The following is a 17,635-nucleotide window of genomic DNA, read 5'->3' as shown; positions in this document are numbered from 1 at the left end:
TCACTGGTGGGAAGAGCATTCTTTGACACTGCATTAGTGACTCCTACAGGTTGCTGTTCCTGTTCAGTAGGGAGCAGAGACTGGTGCTTGCTAAAAAACAACAACAAAAGTTCAGGTAGCAAAAGGTTAGACATTAGACATAAACAAAGGCTTTTTTAAAGTCTCCGCTGCCTCTATTTAATATGCGTTGAGCAAAACTGGTGCAGCAAGCAATCTAGAGAACACACTTGAGCCTATATTCGTTCAGAAGTTAACAGCTGGGTATAGAATATGAAATCGGTCCATGAATACCACCTATGACATGTTGGTCATCCCCATCTCTTGACCTTTTAGGCCACAATAATGACCAGAAAGGAGATTGATGCAGAGTACCAGGGGCTGGTGAAGCGCTCAGAGCAGCTCCTCTCATCCATCAAGAAGAAGAAACAGGAGCAAGAGGAGAGGGAGAGACTGAGGCACATCGAAGACGAGATGGATAGAGAGAAGACGAGGAGGGAGGAGGAGGAACATCGCCGCCAACAGGAGCAAGATGACAGAAGGACGTGAGTGAAGAAGGGGGATTGATGATCAATTGAAGTTTGATAGCGATTGATTGGTCAATTGGGTTTAAATAAGTCCATTTTGGAAAAGGTGCAAATGGTTTGGGTAAAGTGTTGGTAGAACCAATTTGGTTGTATACTGTAGCTACCTGAAACAGAAAGTACCAGCTATGTTTTTAATTATAGACTGCATTATAATTATAGACAGACACAGACAGAATCTGATGTGATTTTTGAGAGTTCACAGAGTGCAGAAGCCACGTATAAAGATGATTGACACATTTTGGTCTTACACAGTACTGTATGATTCCCAGGTAGCTACAGTATACAACCCAGGGTTCTACCAAAGGCATTCAAATGAATAACGGTTTGTAATCTCCTGTCCTTACCTCAGGAAAGCAGAGATGGAGCTGAAGAGGAAGCAGGAGGAAGAGGAGAGGAAGAAGAGAGAGGAAGAGGAGAAGATTCTGCAGGTTTGTACAACTTCTTATTTGCCAGCCCAATCAAAAAATTAGCATGTTTTGATTGTTTTCGGTGAAGCACAATTATATGAATGATTAATAAATTCACTGTTCAAATTGTGAAGCAATTTCAACCTGAATATACAGTTTAAAGACCTTGAGTGTAGCCTAATGCATAGAAATGTACAGTACTCTACTATTGACCCTGATGTCATGGGTCCCTAACAGTGTCAGTCTTCTACCCTTTGGAGTCAACGTGATGTTGCTGTCTCCCACAGCAACAGCTGAGTCAGACTTAAGGGCAGAGAAGTGGGTGCTTGGGTCTTGGGCTGTCACCCATTGATCATGATTGATGATTCCAAATTCCACTTCCTGCTGACTCCTTCCTTTAAGAAGCCTTATATCCCACTGTGGGACTATCATCCACCTCTTTATCTTTACAATGCATTTGGATTGTCACTCTTTTTTCTTACTTTATGGCGCATGAATTGAATTCCCTCAGCTTAATAATGTATTATATCTTGACTATTATAAAACGGGTATCTCAAGTTGCGTAATATGATTGGTTGATAGGTGTGGTACGGTATGCCAACTATAACGGATAATGGAAATGAAGTCTAATGCAGTGGTTCCCAAACTTTTTCATGTCAAGGACCCCCAAATTGATACTCATTAGCCCGCAGACCCCCATTTGAAAAGATATGCCAGGGAACCACTGCATCTCCAGAGAAGATTTTTACGGCTCAAGGCGGCTGATGGAGGGGAAAGGAACTGGTTGGAATAACGTGCTCCTTCCACGTGCTACGTCCAACTGGGGAAACTCCCCCCTGTCTGGTGCAAAGAACGCGAGTGCATGCACGAGTGCATGGACGCTCATGCATTGATGGAATCATGAGGTCAATCCGTTGCTCTCCCCAGGTTGGCGGAGGGTTATAGAGCCCAGGATCACATTAGATAATTGACACTGGGTGAAACATGGGTTGCAAAATCTTGGGTTAAAATTATAGAATTAAACTATCATTTAGCTGGGGACCCCCTGGAACTCCCTCAAGGACCCCTGGGGGGTCCCCAGACCCCACTTTGGGAACCACTGGTCTAATGCATGTGTTCTACTGTTTATCACTCCACAGCTAAGGAGAAAAATATTTGTTTAAAAACCATACAAATGTCGCAAGAAATAAGTGTGAAGTCTGAATGATAAGTCATCTAATCTAAACAGAAACTGATCGTTTATCCCAGGGGTGCCCACACATTTATGACGTGAGATCTACTTTCAAAATGACCAGCTCAACAAGATCTACCCACTGAAAAAATAAGTGTACCATTGCTGAAAATAGTTTCAATATAAACTGGGGGGGCTTATTTGGGCCTATTTAGGTTCATCTTACGGTGGACATGTTTGCCTGAAAAGAAATCTTTGAAATGTTTCATAGTTTTAGAAATATAGTGCTTTCAAATTTGAGAAATTCACAATGGGGCTCAATGGCAGATATTGGCACGTCAAAAAAGCACTTTCACCTAGAAACTCCATTCACACTTTTTATAATTCAGCTTACTGTGGAGACACATGCTGGAACTTTTTACTTTGAAATGATTTGTAGTTTCGGAGTTATTTAACTTAAACGCCCAATGCATTCTCAATGGCAGGGGTGCCCACACTTTTTTGACTTGAGAGCCACTTTCAAAATGACTATGATGCAACAAGCGGTAACCGTTTGGTTGGTTGTCAGTTGAACGACAACCTGTGATACTGTGTGTATACCCAATATGCCATGGCCTGTTACCTAGCAGTGAGTTATTGCTTACTATGACTTAAGTTATTTTCCCTTTTCAACTATAGGATTTAGTCTATGCCCAGCATTGAGCATTGTCTTTCCTCCCTCTGCCTACTCCCCTGTGCTCTCAACTGTCATCTCTGCTAACCTATATATATATCCATATATTCACTGCCTCCTTCGCGCCCACTGTCTACTATTGAACTAAATATTTTCATCCCTGGGCACACTCCTCTACCTAAAACTTTCTACCATCTGTGTCTAATGCCCTCAGCCTCTGTGTAATCTCTCACTGAGCCCATTCTCTCTGTCTTGACTCTTGAGGCCCAATACTGATCAAAGCAGTTGTTCCATTGTTTTACGTTGACGGGCAGCCTCACACTGTGCTTGCCCTCTCAGCTCAGGCAAGCCACTTGCAAATTTGCAAGCTGTCACCATTACATTACTTTGCTTTGAGCCAGTTTGACACCAGGCTGCCATTAGCCATGGCTCATGAGTCTCCTAAGATTCGTTTTCAACGTCTACTGAACAGGCAATGTTTGGTTTCCACTGTGGATTTCATGGCATCTTTTGTTTTTACGAGTATTTTTGGTATAAATCATATTATGTTAAACAGAATTGTGCATTATTACTTTCAATCAAAATAAACATGGTACCTTAATCTATTACTTTATGTGCCAAGAAATGTGTTATATATTATTACTGTACGTTGTCGTTTATACCCTGAAATGAAGGACAACTGGACTAGACATAAGTGAGCAGGCAAAATGGAATAGCAAAGAATACCACAATAATATAATAGTATTGGTATTAAAATACTAGCAGCCAATATTTCAATTTCAATTATGAAACACAAACAAGGCAATCATTGCAGGGTATATATTTAGAAAATAAATAAATAAATCAAAGTCAATAAACTGCATTATTAGTGTGCATTAATTCATTAGAAACTTAAAGCAGCTGACAGAATTACAATATTATCATGTTATTTGTCAAATTTAACAAAAATATTGAAATAATGTTCCACGCATTTCTCTCTCTTCTGTATGGGGCATGTTTTGATTCAATACGTCTCTGTACATTAATAATATTAATAATGGACAATAAATGACTCATTAATAGGCCTACAACCTACTGTAACCTACCATATGCAGGCCTGTTTAGTAACTAAACAGCATGCAGAAATAAAAAAAACATTAATAATTTCATTGTGTGTGTGTGTGTGTGTGTGTGTGTGTGTGTGTGTGTGTGTGTGTGTGTGTGTGTGTGTGTGTGTTTTCTTTAGGCTGAGATGGAGGTCCAGCTGGCGCTGGAGCAAAAAGAGGAGGTCCAGCGTACGACCATGGTGGAACAGGAGAGGAGAGACAGAGAGCTTGCCATGAGGATCGCCCAGAGCGAAGCTGAGCTCATCACCGAAGACGGACAGATGGATGCGGGCCTGCGCAGGTGCAGTGCCATTATTCACACACAGTGCAATCCACAACTAGCATTATTCATACAAATCCAGAGTTTGTTCATGAACATCGTCACTGTCAGGCGGGAACCTTTTATGTTCCACTGTTTCGATAGATCAAATGTAGTTTTTTGTTACAAGCTCTTGTTAAAACTTTTGTCAAGATGCAACACATTGTGAGCTTGTAGGATGCTGTTGTCACTGCTTTTGCACGATACTCATATGATGAATTGTGGAAAATCATAAAAAGATGAAATATGGAGATACAAGTGCAGTATAGCACACGTATCAAATATCAAAATCAACATTGCACATATAGTACCATGCACATAAACATAATATATTCCCATACACTACATTAAAAAGCACAACTGCCATTCTTAATTCCATACCACATTCTGTTTATGAATATGTTATACTGTACATACAGTGCACACAAACAAAATAATATTAATAATATACAGACAGTGCATTTGTGCATAATATACAATGCATGTGTGCATGTTTGCGCAGTAAACAGTATACTCCACGTACAGTAGTAGATCAATTGCACAATGATTGAATATTTAACCTCAGGGGTAAACAAAGTTATTTTAATCTCTGCCTGCATGTGTAACCTACATCTTTCCTGTTGTTCTCTCCCAGCAATGAGTTCACTGCTCTGCCTATCTCTGCATCCACATCAAGAGCCATGTAAGACATAACTACGGCTTCCTATAACCGCCCCTTGTCCACGCTTCAGACATAACTACTGCTTCCTATAACCGCCCCTTGTCCACGCTTCAGACATAACTACTGCTTCCTATAACCGCCCCTTGTCCACGCTTCAGACATAACTACTGCTTCCTATAACCGCCCCTTGTCCACGCTTCACCTAATGCAAATAACTGCCCCCGCCCCCCCAATTAATCCCAATCTAAGTAACAAATCTCTCTGCATCCCAGGAGTACACCTTCACCTTCAAAGCAGCCATAAACAATAGTCATAATTCTTTTGAGTTTTGAGAAATCTGCACAAGATCATCATCATGAGTCAGATCTGGGAGCATGTGCGTTCCTCCCTGCATCATGAATCAATGTGCCGTTTATACATGTATGTTCGGCATGCCTGCTAACCGAATGGTTAAAAACAGAAGATGACATGGTAAATCATAATGGGGATATTCTATTTTTGATTCCCTGATTGTCTCTGTGTTCTCCAAGGCTAAAACTGAGCTTAATATTTTTTAAACTGTTGAATATGTTGTTTGCGGTGCAGGTGAACAACACAAGCTTATCCATATTCAACCTGGCATCCCTATTTTGGTCATGTCAATTACAAGCTCACAACTCGCTGCATTGCGATGCGTTGTGAGCTTGTAGATCGGCTATTTTCGCTGCACGATGCCATTGTATGACCAAGTATAAAATTGGGTGTAAAGTGTTTGAGGGTTTGGCAATGTATGATGCTCTCCCATTCCCATTGCTTGTAATTTAGATTGTACCATAGATTCTTTTTTTTTTATGATTTGTACTTTATAATTGTACCATAGATTCTGATTAGTTCTGCGATTAGCCATGTGTTAAATATTCACATAGTACTGTAATACTGCTTATAAATGTAATTGTTATAAAGTAGCCGTTAGAAATCTAGCATTTTATACAAAAATACATCCACACGTCACCTGTTCTGTACCCAGTGCAATGTGTTGATGATTGTGAATATTTACAGTATCCCAAAATAAAATGGAAAGGTAAAAGATACAAGCGCAAGTTACGCACGAATATCCTAAAAATAATGGGTTTAAAAGATTACATTCTATTTGGCATTTAAAAGACTGTTGGAGTCTGTTGATCTAAATATTATATATAATATAAGTAGAATTACAGTACTATGTGAATAATAATTTGAGGATACTGATATAGCTACTGATAGCTATATCAGTAGCCTTTAATTATTAAGTGTTTAGCTATCTTAGCTATGATGACTGTTGTCAGTCATTTGATCCATGACATTGATGGACACATGCTACTGGCAGGTAGCTTATGCATCCCGGCTGGAGGGGAGGATTAGCAGCTTTGCAGCTCAGAGCTGTGGGCCCTCTCCTCAATGTCAGAGCCGACACTGTCATCATAAACCTGCTCCAGAAAATGATCACGACAGCACTGATTAATTGAGCTCAACACCTTGTCAGTCTTCAAGGAGAAATGAGATGTACTGTAGAAGCATGATAATGTTTCAGTCTAAAATCTGTATACACACTTGAGTTCATTCCTGCATAAATTGGATGGGGGTTTCATCAGGCTTATATTTTTAGTTTTGGTTTTGGTTGTTTTTATGCATTAAGAATATACATATTAACTTGAATGCCAGCATTGATATATCTAGAGAATGGTGTGGCAAATATAATATAATAATATAAATATAATATAAAATATTGTGGCTTCTACTAGCTACATATCAAAGCTCATCACTAATGGATTGACAATTTGACACTCACCACAAACTAAATGAACCTACGTACATAATTGTGACTCACGTGACAAAGATCAGAGAATAGTTTTTGTCATCTCATCTCACATTTGAAGCCATACCTATTTTTACCAGCAGCTTCGTAGAAGGTGCTGGTGCTGGTTAGTGTTTGCCCTGAAACTTGTAACCGGTAGACTGACACCGTTAGTTCACACCGCTAGTTGCTGAAGAGTGGGTTGCCAAGTCCGCATATTTCAAAAGCCCACAAAAATACCTTTCAACACACTACTTACACGCACTCCAACTCGCTTATAATTCACGGACCTGGCAACACTGCTTCCCCTCTCCATTGGCTCACACACACACACACACACACACACACACACACACACGCTCACACGCACGCACGCACGCCTGGAAGCCACCGCCCACTCCACAAAGTGTCATCTCGACTCTCGCCTACTCATGCAGGAGACACAGCGGACGGAGTGTGGACTCGGAGGAGGAGGAATTGCCGCATCACGCTTTTGCTTATTCCTTCTAAATCTCTGTATATAAAATATAGCTCACTCAGCGAATCTCTTAGTTACATCAATATTGTTCTTCGACAATAGTTGGTTTGTGCCTAAGTATTACTATTAGACAGTTCGCATTGGCCATTTCCAATGCGACGCACTGTGACGCACCGAATCCCAGCCATTAGCCATGATCGCACTGGCTTCAACCTGTCCCAGAGCCAACTAATACAACATTTACGACATTGAGGGGGCAAATAACAGCGGAGCGCCGCTAAAACGTGGCAGCAGACTCGCTGATTTAATGGGTAACAGACAGTAACACATTTGAGTCTCAGTGACTACCGCGGGACTTATTTAGACCTGCCAAGCCTGCAAATGGACCCATAACTCTACAAAATTTTAGACTCTCGTTTTAGGAAAGATGGACATGTCAATGTGTTCGGGTGTCAATCAAACCAACTGCGTGCTGTCAAGTGGAAATACCTCATACTCATAGTAGCCAATTTGAATGCAATCTGGTCAAACTGACTGATACTGATACAGTCAGATATATTGCTGTCAAGTGAAAACCTTGTATGACCAAAACCATTCCTTTACAAAATATATAATAATCAAAAATACATAAAATTGTTAAAATAGCCTATCTACAAGCTCACACTGCATCATATTCATATCTTCACATTGGGAGCTTGTAGATCTGCTATTTCTTTTTACTGTGGACCACCACCGCCGCAAATATAAAAGCTGCTGGTAATAATATGACGAAAGTCATCATTTCTTGTTTATTAATGAAACACCTCTCCAAACTAACTTATTTCCCCCGCAATTTGACTTTGATAATATCAGTGGCATTTGCACATCCACATCCTCTGTGTAAAGCTGGCACCAGTTCCAGTGGGTACCAAATAACATTTGGATTTATAGCCCTTAATGTCAGCAGTGTTAGCCCAGGCATCCAGAGAGACCACACTATGTGTCTTTCTCTCCATTGAAAATTATGCTGACCCGGGGTACTCACAGCAAGCGCTGCAGTATAGTTGGAGAGCTGCGCAAATTGCCACTTGTGTTGCACCTGCAGGACTTAAACACAGGGAAGTAGTCCCGACTCCTGCAGAATACAAGAACACACTACTGATGAGCAGAGCTGGCATTTCTTTTGTACAGTTGGGTGCCACCGATATTGTCCCTTATCATTTGACCCCTTTAGGCCTGACCTCAAAAATTTTAAAAATCCTTCTAAATCCTCCAGTTTTCTGAAATAAATATTTTCACGATTTTTCAAAAATAGCAGACCTACAAGCTCGTAGCGCGCCACTCGGTGGCGCGCTATGAGCTTGTAGATCTGCTATTTTTCAATAGCTAAATTATAACATAATGTTTAAAACACCAAAAGGGGTTCCCGCCCAAAATGGGTTAACTGTCCTTTTGCGCAGATCACGCAAACCTCAGCAAAAAGAAAAGGACAATATCGATGGCCTCCAACTGTATATCTGTGTGCATTGTCCCGTGTTACACATCTGAGGAGCAGTGGGGACCCCCAGGGGTGTTTAAGAGGGTTCTAGGGAGTCCCCAGCTAAAGGACTGACAGTTAGGAACCAAATGGAATCTATTATTGATTTAGCTGTCGTGGAACAGCAGGGGTGGAGCTCAGACACTCTGGAGCAGTCTGCTAAGTAGGCACAGATGCAGAGGAGGCCTAGTTTACACTCTAGTGCTATTAGATGGACTATAATAGTGCTATTAGATGGACTATACGTGTTCATGTAGACTAGAGTATGCTCTAGCTCGTTTTCATGTTATACAGTGTATAGTGATTATGTTCATACTTATACTATACTTTGATCTAACCTCACTGTTGATTTGTCACACATCACATCTCCCATGATTGTCTGCTAATTGCCTGGTCTGATCTGGTCTTCAATGGATGCTTAGCATGTTCTAATAACTTATTTTCTTTTGCTTTCAAATAACAACTGTTGCTAGCTATTCCTTTCAGAACAGAGATTTTCAGAACATCCCGTCCACTGTGTGAAACCCCAGTCCTCTACCATAGTGAACAATAGCTTGCCTGACCTCCATCTCTACCACTCAACTGATTCTCTGTTGTGTTGTCTGTCTCCATTCATTCTCTGTCTCTCTGCCTTTCATGCCCTCAGGGGTCCTCAGGTGCAGGCAACCAAGGTTGCTGCTGGGGTGAAAAAGTACGATCTGAGCAAGTGGAAGTACGCTGAGCTGCGGGACGTTATCAACACCTCCTGTGGTAAGACGGAGCAGAGCAGAACACCTGAACACACCCCAGGGCATGCATCTCAACATTGGACCTCATCAATTGTAGTACAGTACACACTCACACATATCCGCACAACACGCACCGCACGCACGCACGCACGCACGCACGCACGCACGCACGCACGCACACAGACACGCACACAGACACGCACAAACACACATACACACAGGTGGCCATGGTGGAATGCATTACACACCTCCATCATTCCAGCATGATTTATTTATTCAGTCGCCATAGTTAATAATTAAACATCTGTCCATGTTTTTGAGGACCGCTAGCCCCTCCTATATACAGTTTTAATGTTTGGTTTTAGTTCAATGTTTGTTTTAAAAATGCCATTGACAATAAAGAGAATGTAATGTTTGTTTTGTCACCATTACATCACCTAATCAACATGAGTTAGACTTTAATATATTAGCGCCCCTCACTTCACACGGGTGTGATTTAAACACCCGTGTGAAGAGTCTAAACTCCTATCCCCCCAAGGCCCCCAAAAAGTGTAGCAAGTGTAGTCCCCCAAACACACACACACACACACACACACACACACACACACCACACACACCACACACACACACCACACACACACACACACAAACACACACACACACACACACACACACGTGTATGTATGCCTTTTCATCCACCATGCCCTAAAGGGCGAGGTCGTGCTGAAACTACAGGTCTGGGAATGCCCATATATGGATCTTTTTGTGTGTGTTTTTGAGGGGCGCTAGCCCGTCCTATATACAGCTTTTGTCAACAAAATTAGGTCATATGTGCCTCAAATATGACGTAAATTTGTGGCAACACAAACATTAAATACCATTGACAATGAAGGGAAAATGTACGTCATATGTAGACGAGCAAATCGGCTAACCGATCACATAAATTCAGTTGTTCATGAGATGATGTATAATGATGTTACTATAATGATAAGAGCGCCCCTCACTTCACACGGGTGGGATTTTTTAAATTGACGTTTTTGGGTCGGGTAGGTCGTAAAATGTGTGCTAATTGGTAAGGCCAGGCGGGGCCTCGTGCCCAGTTAGGGCCCAGGTACTGTAGGGCCCGGTCTTAATTTTTGGGCCTTTTGAGAACTCTAGTTTTCACCGGCTGCTGTGCGCGGCTGCGCTAATGACTTTGGGGTGGGCCTGTCTAGAGTTTGAATGGACAGGTATCAGTCAAAAGGGAGGCATCGTGGAGGAAGGACAGGTGGGGAGGGATCAACAAATGGAATGTCAGATCAGGTCAGCTCCATATATGGAGATCCACTCCAACAACCAGCTTTGTCTGTATGTGTCTATGTATGTGTGTACCTGTACGTGTGTGTACCTGTACGTGGGACCCAAAAGAATGAGCATGATTACTATGGTCACTGACATTACGTCAGACCACAGCTGATCAGGCTATATAAGACCTTGCACCACTCAGTTCACACAGGTGTGATTTTTATCATTACGGTTGGAATCTCATTGAAATCTTGCAGTTATGTTTGTGTGCTGACTGGTGGCCTCTTTTGCGTACAGACATTGAGCTGCTGGCGGCATGCCGGGAGGAGTTCCACCGACGTCTGAAGGTCTACCATGCTTGGAAATCCAAGAACAAGAAACGCGATGATGATGGAACTGACCAGAGGGCCCCGAAATCAGTCACCGACTATGGTCAGTTGTGAAAGATCACTTGTTGTTTGCTGACTCCTTCCTGTTGCATTCAGTACACTGCTTATGAAACATCATTTGAGAGATGAGTCTTTGCTGTGTATTTTTGAGTGGTGTAAACCACTCCTACAACTGGCTTTTGTGTGCATAAAAAAACGACCATGGTTGCTATGTTCAAAATAATTTCTGACGTAATTAAATCACACCCGGGTGAACTGGATGACCGTAGCAACCGTGGTCATTTTCTCTGCACAGAAAAAGCCAGTTGTGAAATCACATCCGGGTGTGATTTCATTACGTCAGATCAGAGCTGATCAGGCTACATAATACCTTACCTTATTTCATTACGTCAGACATTACGTCAGACCACAGCTGATCATGCTATATAAAACCTTACACCACTCAGTTCACACGGGTGTGATTTTTTGTACATAGAAGAAAACCTCACCTTCTGCCCCTTGCTTTTTGATGACTAAAGCATTATGACAAGTAAATATATAGTTTGCCCTTGTTTCAACATTTCAATTAGCAGATGAAATTAACACCAGGGAAAATGTGGCTGTTTTCCGTCTGGCAGTGTCAAAAGTATTTGTTGTAATTGGCAAGTAGGTCACAGCCACAACTTCTCAGGTTTGATACCTGCTGGCAAGGCCATTCTTTGCTCATTACATTCTCAACTCAACCAACCTTTATTTAGTTTAAATTGAATTTAAATTAAATTGAATTAAATGTATTCCCTAAGGCTCTAGACTTATTTCTTTTCTCTTTCTCTTTGATATTTTTTTTTGCTTTATGCCTTGTTTTCTAACCCTCTTGTACAAAAGTATTTGTTGTAATTGGCAAGTAGGTCACAGCCACAACTTCTCAGGTTTGATACCTGCTGGCAAGGCCATTCTTTGCTCATTACATTCTCAACTCAACCAACCTTTATATAGTTTAAATTTAAATTAAATTAAATTGAATTAAATGTATTTAAATGTATACCTTTAGCACACAGGCACACACGCCCGTACCCACGCAGGTACCCACGCAGGTACCCATGCACGTACGCACGCACACACACACACACACACACACACACACACACACACACACACACACACACACACACACACACACACACACACACACACACACACACACACACACACACACACACACACACACATACTGTACACACCCTCTCTCTCTCTCTCTCTCTCTCACATGCATACATTCATTCTCTTCATTTCCATACTTTTTCCATCCCTTCACTAAACGTTTTCACTCTTGCTGCAAGGCTATTCCCTAAGGCTCTAGACTTGGCTTTCAGCTTTACCTATTTTTTCTCTCTTTCTCTTTGATCAATTTCTTTGCTTTATGCCTTGTTTTCTAACCCTCTTGTGTTTAATGGTGTTGGATAAACCTTTCCTGCAACACTCTTTCTAGCTTTTAATGATTGTTCTGAACAAAAACCAAACAACCTTGCCCTTAATGCTGTGTGTTTGCTCCCTGCATTGCCCCACCACAGCCGAACAGAACCCTGCTCCTTCGATAGTAAACCAGCAACAGGAAGTGGCCATGAACCGTCAGCAGCGCTACTTCCGTATTCCATTCATCCGGCCAGCAGACCAGTACAAGGACCCCCAGAACAAGAAGAAGGGCTGGTGGTATGCCCACTTTGATGGGCCCTGGATAGCCAGACAGATGGAGCTACATCCAGACAAACGCCCCATTGTGTTGGTGGCTGGTAGGTCTTCTAGAACTGATTCAAGTTTTAGTTTGTAACGTTACATTATAATAGCATACAGTGTATATAGCTATAGACTATCTAATATCTATATATAATTCACCTTCAGGGAGTGTAACCACCTCGGCTTCGCCTCGGTGGTTAAACTCCCTGTCGGTGAATTATCTCCCGACAATGACCACCTAGCCAGATATTATCCCTTACATCATTGGCATTTTAATAGTGTAATTTAGACAATTGTCAGTTGTTGTTACTTGTTTGTATGAATATTGTATGTTGTTTTATGTTGTGATGTTCTATGTGGACCCCAGGAAGACTAGTGACCACGGCAGCGGAAGCTAATGGGGATCCAAATAAAGAAGTGTGTGTGTGTGTGTGTGTGTGTGTGTGTGTGTGTGTGTGTGTGTGTGTGTGTGTGTGTGTGTGTGTGTGTGTGTGTGTGTGTGTGTGTGTGTGTGTGTGTGTGTGTGTGTGTGCGCGCGTGCGCGCATGCAGTGATGTGAGTGGGTATGGATGGATATGTGTATGCATGTGTTCAAGTGAATGTTTCTCCTGACAGTATGTTCCTCCTCTGTACAGGGAAAGACGACATGGAGATGTGCGAGCTGAGCCTGGAGGAGACTGGTCTGACCAGGAAGAGGGGTGCGGAGATCCTGCCCAGGCAATACGAAGAGATCTGGGAGCGCTGCGATGGCATCCAGTACCTTAGGAGCGCTATTGAGAGCAAGCAGGCCCGCCCAACCTACGCCACTGCCATGCTTCAGAATCTCCTCAAGTGAACCAGTTGGACTAAGATAAATAAATAGACGGCACACAAACATGGGCTCCGTCAACAACCTGACACATCTTGTATACTTAGTTGCATGCCGGTGTCTCACACAGAAAATAGCAGCTGTACAAGCTCACAGCGTGTCACGCTGTGATGCATTTTAAGCTTGTAGATCTACCATTTCTGGTGTAAGACACGAGGCACAACCAGGTACCTGTACAAATCAGGCTTTAGGCACACAGAACCTGTACAGTACATACGTGCTTGTATGCTATTCCCAGTGAAAGGTTCCACCCACAGTCACTATGATTGGCTGAGATGCGTGAAGGGAGAGCTCCATTAGATGAACATGATAACCTATTTTGTCTGCAGCAGCTTGTCAACTCGAAGGGCCATTGGCTGCTCGGTGCGGACACTTACCCGCCCCGCCTACACAGAATAATACTCAGTCACAATACAAATTATTAATTAACACTGAGGAATCTTGTACTGTGTGCATACAGGCCCGTACACATGCTCAGATACACACCTACTAAACATCTCAGCAGACACAAAAGCATAAACACGCAGACTGTCAGTACATGAATATATGATGCCTACAATGTTTGAAGGAACGACAAATAAGTAATACCAGAGTGACGCTCCACACAACTTCAATTTGTGGCACTGTGACACATTCTGTGAATTGCCTCAATTGTTTCTGGTTTTATGCGCCTTCAGATCATTCTTTTTTTCCCTCGACTTTATTTTGCTGTGTAATTATTGGTGCAGTTAGTTAGTTATTTGAGTTATTATTCTTATTGATCTACGTATGCTTGAATGGAAAATGCCACTATGGGGCCTTAAAACTGCAATACTGCTGCACTACCCCCAAGGGAGTCTTAATAGTTTTTTGATTAAAATCGTAATGGACTGGAATAGCTATGTTTGATTTTTAGAAGAACACTGCATTGTTGGAATTTCAAATAGTGTGGAGTAAGCATTATACATTATTGTTTCTCTAAGGTTGTGGTTCATTCACCTATTCACACGACGGCCATCTTGCCATTAAGTTAATGAAATGCCAGCCCGTTGCCACCCTGCTTTTTCAATGCAAAATGCCAACATGGCCGCTGTGTGAATATGGTCTATGGTCTTTCGGGTATTACAAATCTACTTATTGAGTGCTACATCTTCTCACATCATCTCAAGCAGCTCCTAGATGCTGAAAAATCTACTTTGTCTTCATTAAAGTTGTCTCGGTTCTTAACATCAGACTTTTAAAATGGAAACAAATATTTTTAGATTGTTTAGAAGTCATTGTATATTAGTACTTTGTATTAGCCGCCTATACATTGTCCTTAAGCTCAACATCGACACTTTACATCAAACTCGACAAAAAATGTCTGCTGCATTTACTCTTTGATGGCTTTTTATGCAATACTGTATTTATATTAATCCACATACTGTAACGGTGAAAGCAGCTGGATTTATTGGCATTTATGTAGTGTCTTTTCACATTAGGTATATAATGATTATGTTCGCTGGGAAAATGAATAAAATGGGAAACCTTAACATTTTGTTATTTGATCATTAAGTAAGTCTAGTTTGTCAGTTTGAGGATTGTAATATATAATAATAAAGTGTGTGTGTGTGTGTGCATGTGTGTGTGCATGCGTGCGTGCGTGCGTGTGTGCGTGTTGTACCAAAAGTCAAGTTGACTTGACTTTTGCATATCATAAGCTCCGGAACAACACAATCATCTCATTGCTCTGATCAGGCTTGTCACCAAACCATGGTCAACCAGATGATTGCATCACAGTAATACTGCTCCCCAACGGCTCCATGTAGTCTTGGGCCCCATGAATCATCAACCCTTTTCACTGCTTTATGAGGGCTTTAAGAAATAATCAAGGTAGAGAGTGGACTGAAACAATGTTACTTTTATTACAAGGAGTGGTCTGTACCAGCCCAGGGAGGTGCACGTATGCCAGCCTCCTTAGCTGTAAAAATGAGTCTCTCTTATACACAATGAAGAAGTACTAATACATTGGAGGTCCCATGCTTTTGTCTGTACTATATACTTATCTTCATTTAGTAAAGGATTATTGACTAAAATGTCCCTGGCTAATCTTTCATTGTATGTTGATATTGGCATAAATACTATATAAATAAATGTATGCACCATTCTTTTCATTAACTGCTAGACAGACTAAAGAGTGCAATACTGAATGGAGGCTGGAAGCTAAGCAGATGCATTTGTCACCTCGTAAAAAAGGTATTACGTCCATGTACACAGGTTTTCAGACACAAACAGTTAATAACTGAACTAATAACCGTTGAAAGAGTGTCTCTCGGAAATAGTTCAGGTTTGGTGATTGACAGCAATGGTGAGCAGGCAAGGCCACCGGCCAGCCTGACCACATAAGAGGCAGAGGAATTCTCTTTCCACAGTTTTAATTGCAGACGCACACAAGTGGAGATTGGAGAATTGGTGGAGCAGGAATGTTTCGGCGTAGGAGAGGCACCAGGTTACAAGTCGAAGGTTTGGTGAGGATTCTGAACCATGAGGAAGTGAGTGTCTGCCTACCTACTTATATAGCCTCCCACACCTGTGCGTGGCCAATGGAAAAGCTGCCACTCACTCAGGCTTGATTGGATCGATTGTGTGGGAGTTACTCTCCATGAGCCTTTTGACAACCGGACAAGTCTGGGTTACATTGGCCAATAGTGTGAAATTCCTTAATCTAAAATAGCTATAAACTTAACTCATGTCAAGCTCTCCTTGTTACAGCGACCTAGAACTGATGGTGGCCTCTTGCTACCCAACCTTACACTATGTGGGCTTTCACATTGTGGGCGCTTCTAATGGTTTGACCCTGCAGCTATAGACAAATCCACGGAGCAGTGCCCTGTAGGCCAGGTGTAGCTAATCAGTGCTGAGGTGTAAAGCTGCGCTTAATGGTACACCTCAGTAATAGCTGCGCCCAAGACATCCATCCGTGGATTAATCTATACTAGTATCCTTAACAGACATTGAAGAGGTTTGGTTGATCCCTGTCACAAAGTGGGAGTGTAGATCAGGGGTAAAAACATGACTTTCAAAAATGGACCAGGAGCCTGCTGAAAAACAAAATGTACAACACAAAATGAATGGAAAGAGTGTCAACCTATACTATGCAAACTCCACCCTTTCCATTTCTAATCAACCAATCACAGTACAATAGCAATCAACCAAGATGCACCCCATGTTCTAATCAATAAGAGGCACCACTCAATCAGATCTTCAGGCACCAATCACTCCAAGAGCATCTTCCTGTTTGTACCTTCTGTGCGACTGGGAATCTACAAGTTTCGAGCATAACATACATTTCAACATGAATGTGTACTGCTGAACATAGAGAAAATGTGTCTGCAAGAGGCTGCTCTGTGACCATCCCATTGAACTGACATACCGTACCTTCTATTTTCAGTAACTACAGGGCAACAAGGCAGGGGTTTTTACACAGGATCCAATGGCAGGCTCCCCTTGCATCATCATCTACTGTATATCAGGAGATCAATTAAGGGGCAAAGTTTTCTCATTGCATGTGTATTTACTGTAATCCACTTGTGGTCCTTTTCCTTTCAATTTTGGGATAACATCCTGCTCACACCTAGGCATCCAGACCATCAACAGAACAAATTAAAATCTGATTTGTGGTACCTTTTTCCATGTCTGTCTGTCTGTCTGTCTGTCTGTCTGTCTGTCTGTCTGTCTGTCTGTCTGTCTGTCTGGTCTTATTTTGCAAATGACTTGGCTGATCAGCATCATATTTCTTGTACAAGATGCCAGCAGGCCAAGGACAGAATATTTTTTAAATCAACAACTGATCAATCATCCCTGCAGGCTAGAGTAATGTGAATGACAGCCATCTGATAAAAAGATAGAGAGGTACACAATGAGTTGCTATATCAGTGGTTCTCAAACTTTTTCATGTCAAGGACCCCAACAATAGACTATGTATTTG

The 17,635-nt window shown here is 41.8% G+C and overlaps 1 protein-coding gene across 3 annotated transcripts in view; it reads left to right on the top strand.

Moving 5' to 3' along the window:
• The window catches only part of myo6b (myosin VIb), a gene marked incomplete at its 5' end in the record, with an annotated part of 43,085 nt that extends 27,903 nt beyond the window's left edge, over nt 1-15,182 (top strand). The window contains 8 exons of one of the 3 annotated variants that reach the window (XM_079527828.1): nt 334-542; nt 934-1,012; nt 4,061-4,221; nt 4,874-4,921; nt 9,354-9,457; nt 11,017-11,151; nt 12,659-12,877; nt 13,457-15,182. In XM_079527828.1, the coding sequence (XP_079383954.1) occupies nt 334-542; nt 934-1,012; nt 4,061-4,221; nt 4,874-4,921; nt 9,354-9,457; nt 11,017-11,151; nt 12,659-12,877; nt 13,457-13,656 (1,155 nt within the window). In that variant the 3' untranslated portion in view covers nt 13,657-15,182. Of the gene's footprint in view, nt 1-333; nt 543-933; nt 1,013-4,060; nt 4,246-4,873; nt 4,922-9,353; nt 9,458-11,016; nt 11,152-12,658; nt 12,878-13,456 lie in introns of all 3 variants that reach the window. The other 2 variants (XM_079527830.1, XM_079527829.1) reach the window with 2 other exon arrangements.
• Between the last annotated feature and the right edge of the window lie 2,453 nt (nt 15,183-17,635).

This window comes from Electrona antarctica (genome assembly GCF_951216825.1).
Source record: "Electrona antarctica genome assembly, chromosome: 18".
Taxonomy (NCBI): domain Eukaryota; kingdom Metazoa; phylum Chordata; class Actinopteri; order Myctophiformes; family Myctophidae; genus Electrona; species Electrona antarctica.
The sequence above is the reverse complement of the archived record's forward strand: the minus strand, read 5'-3'. Positions and strand labels throughout refer to the sequence as shown.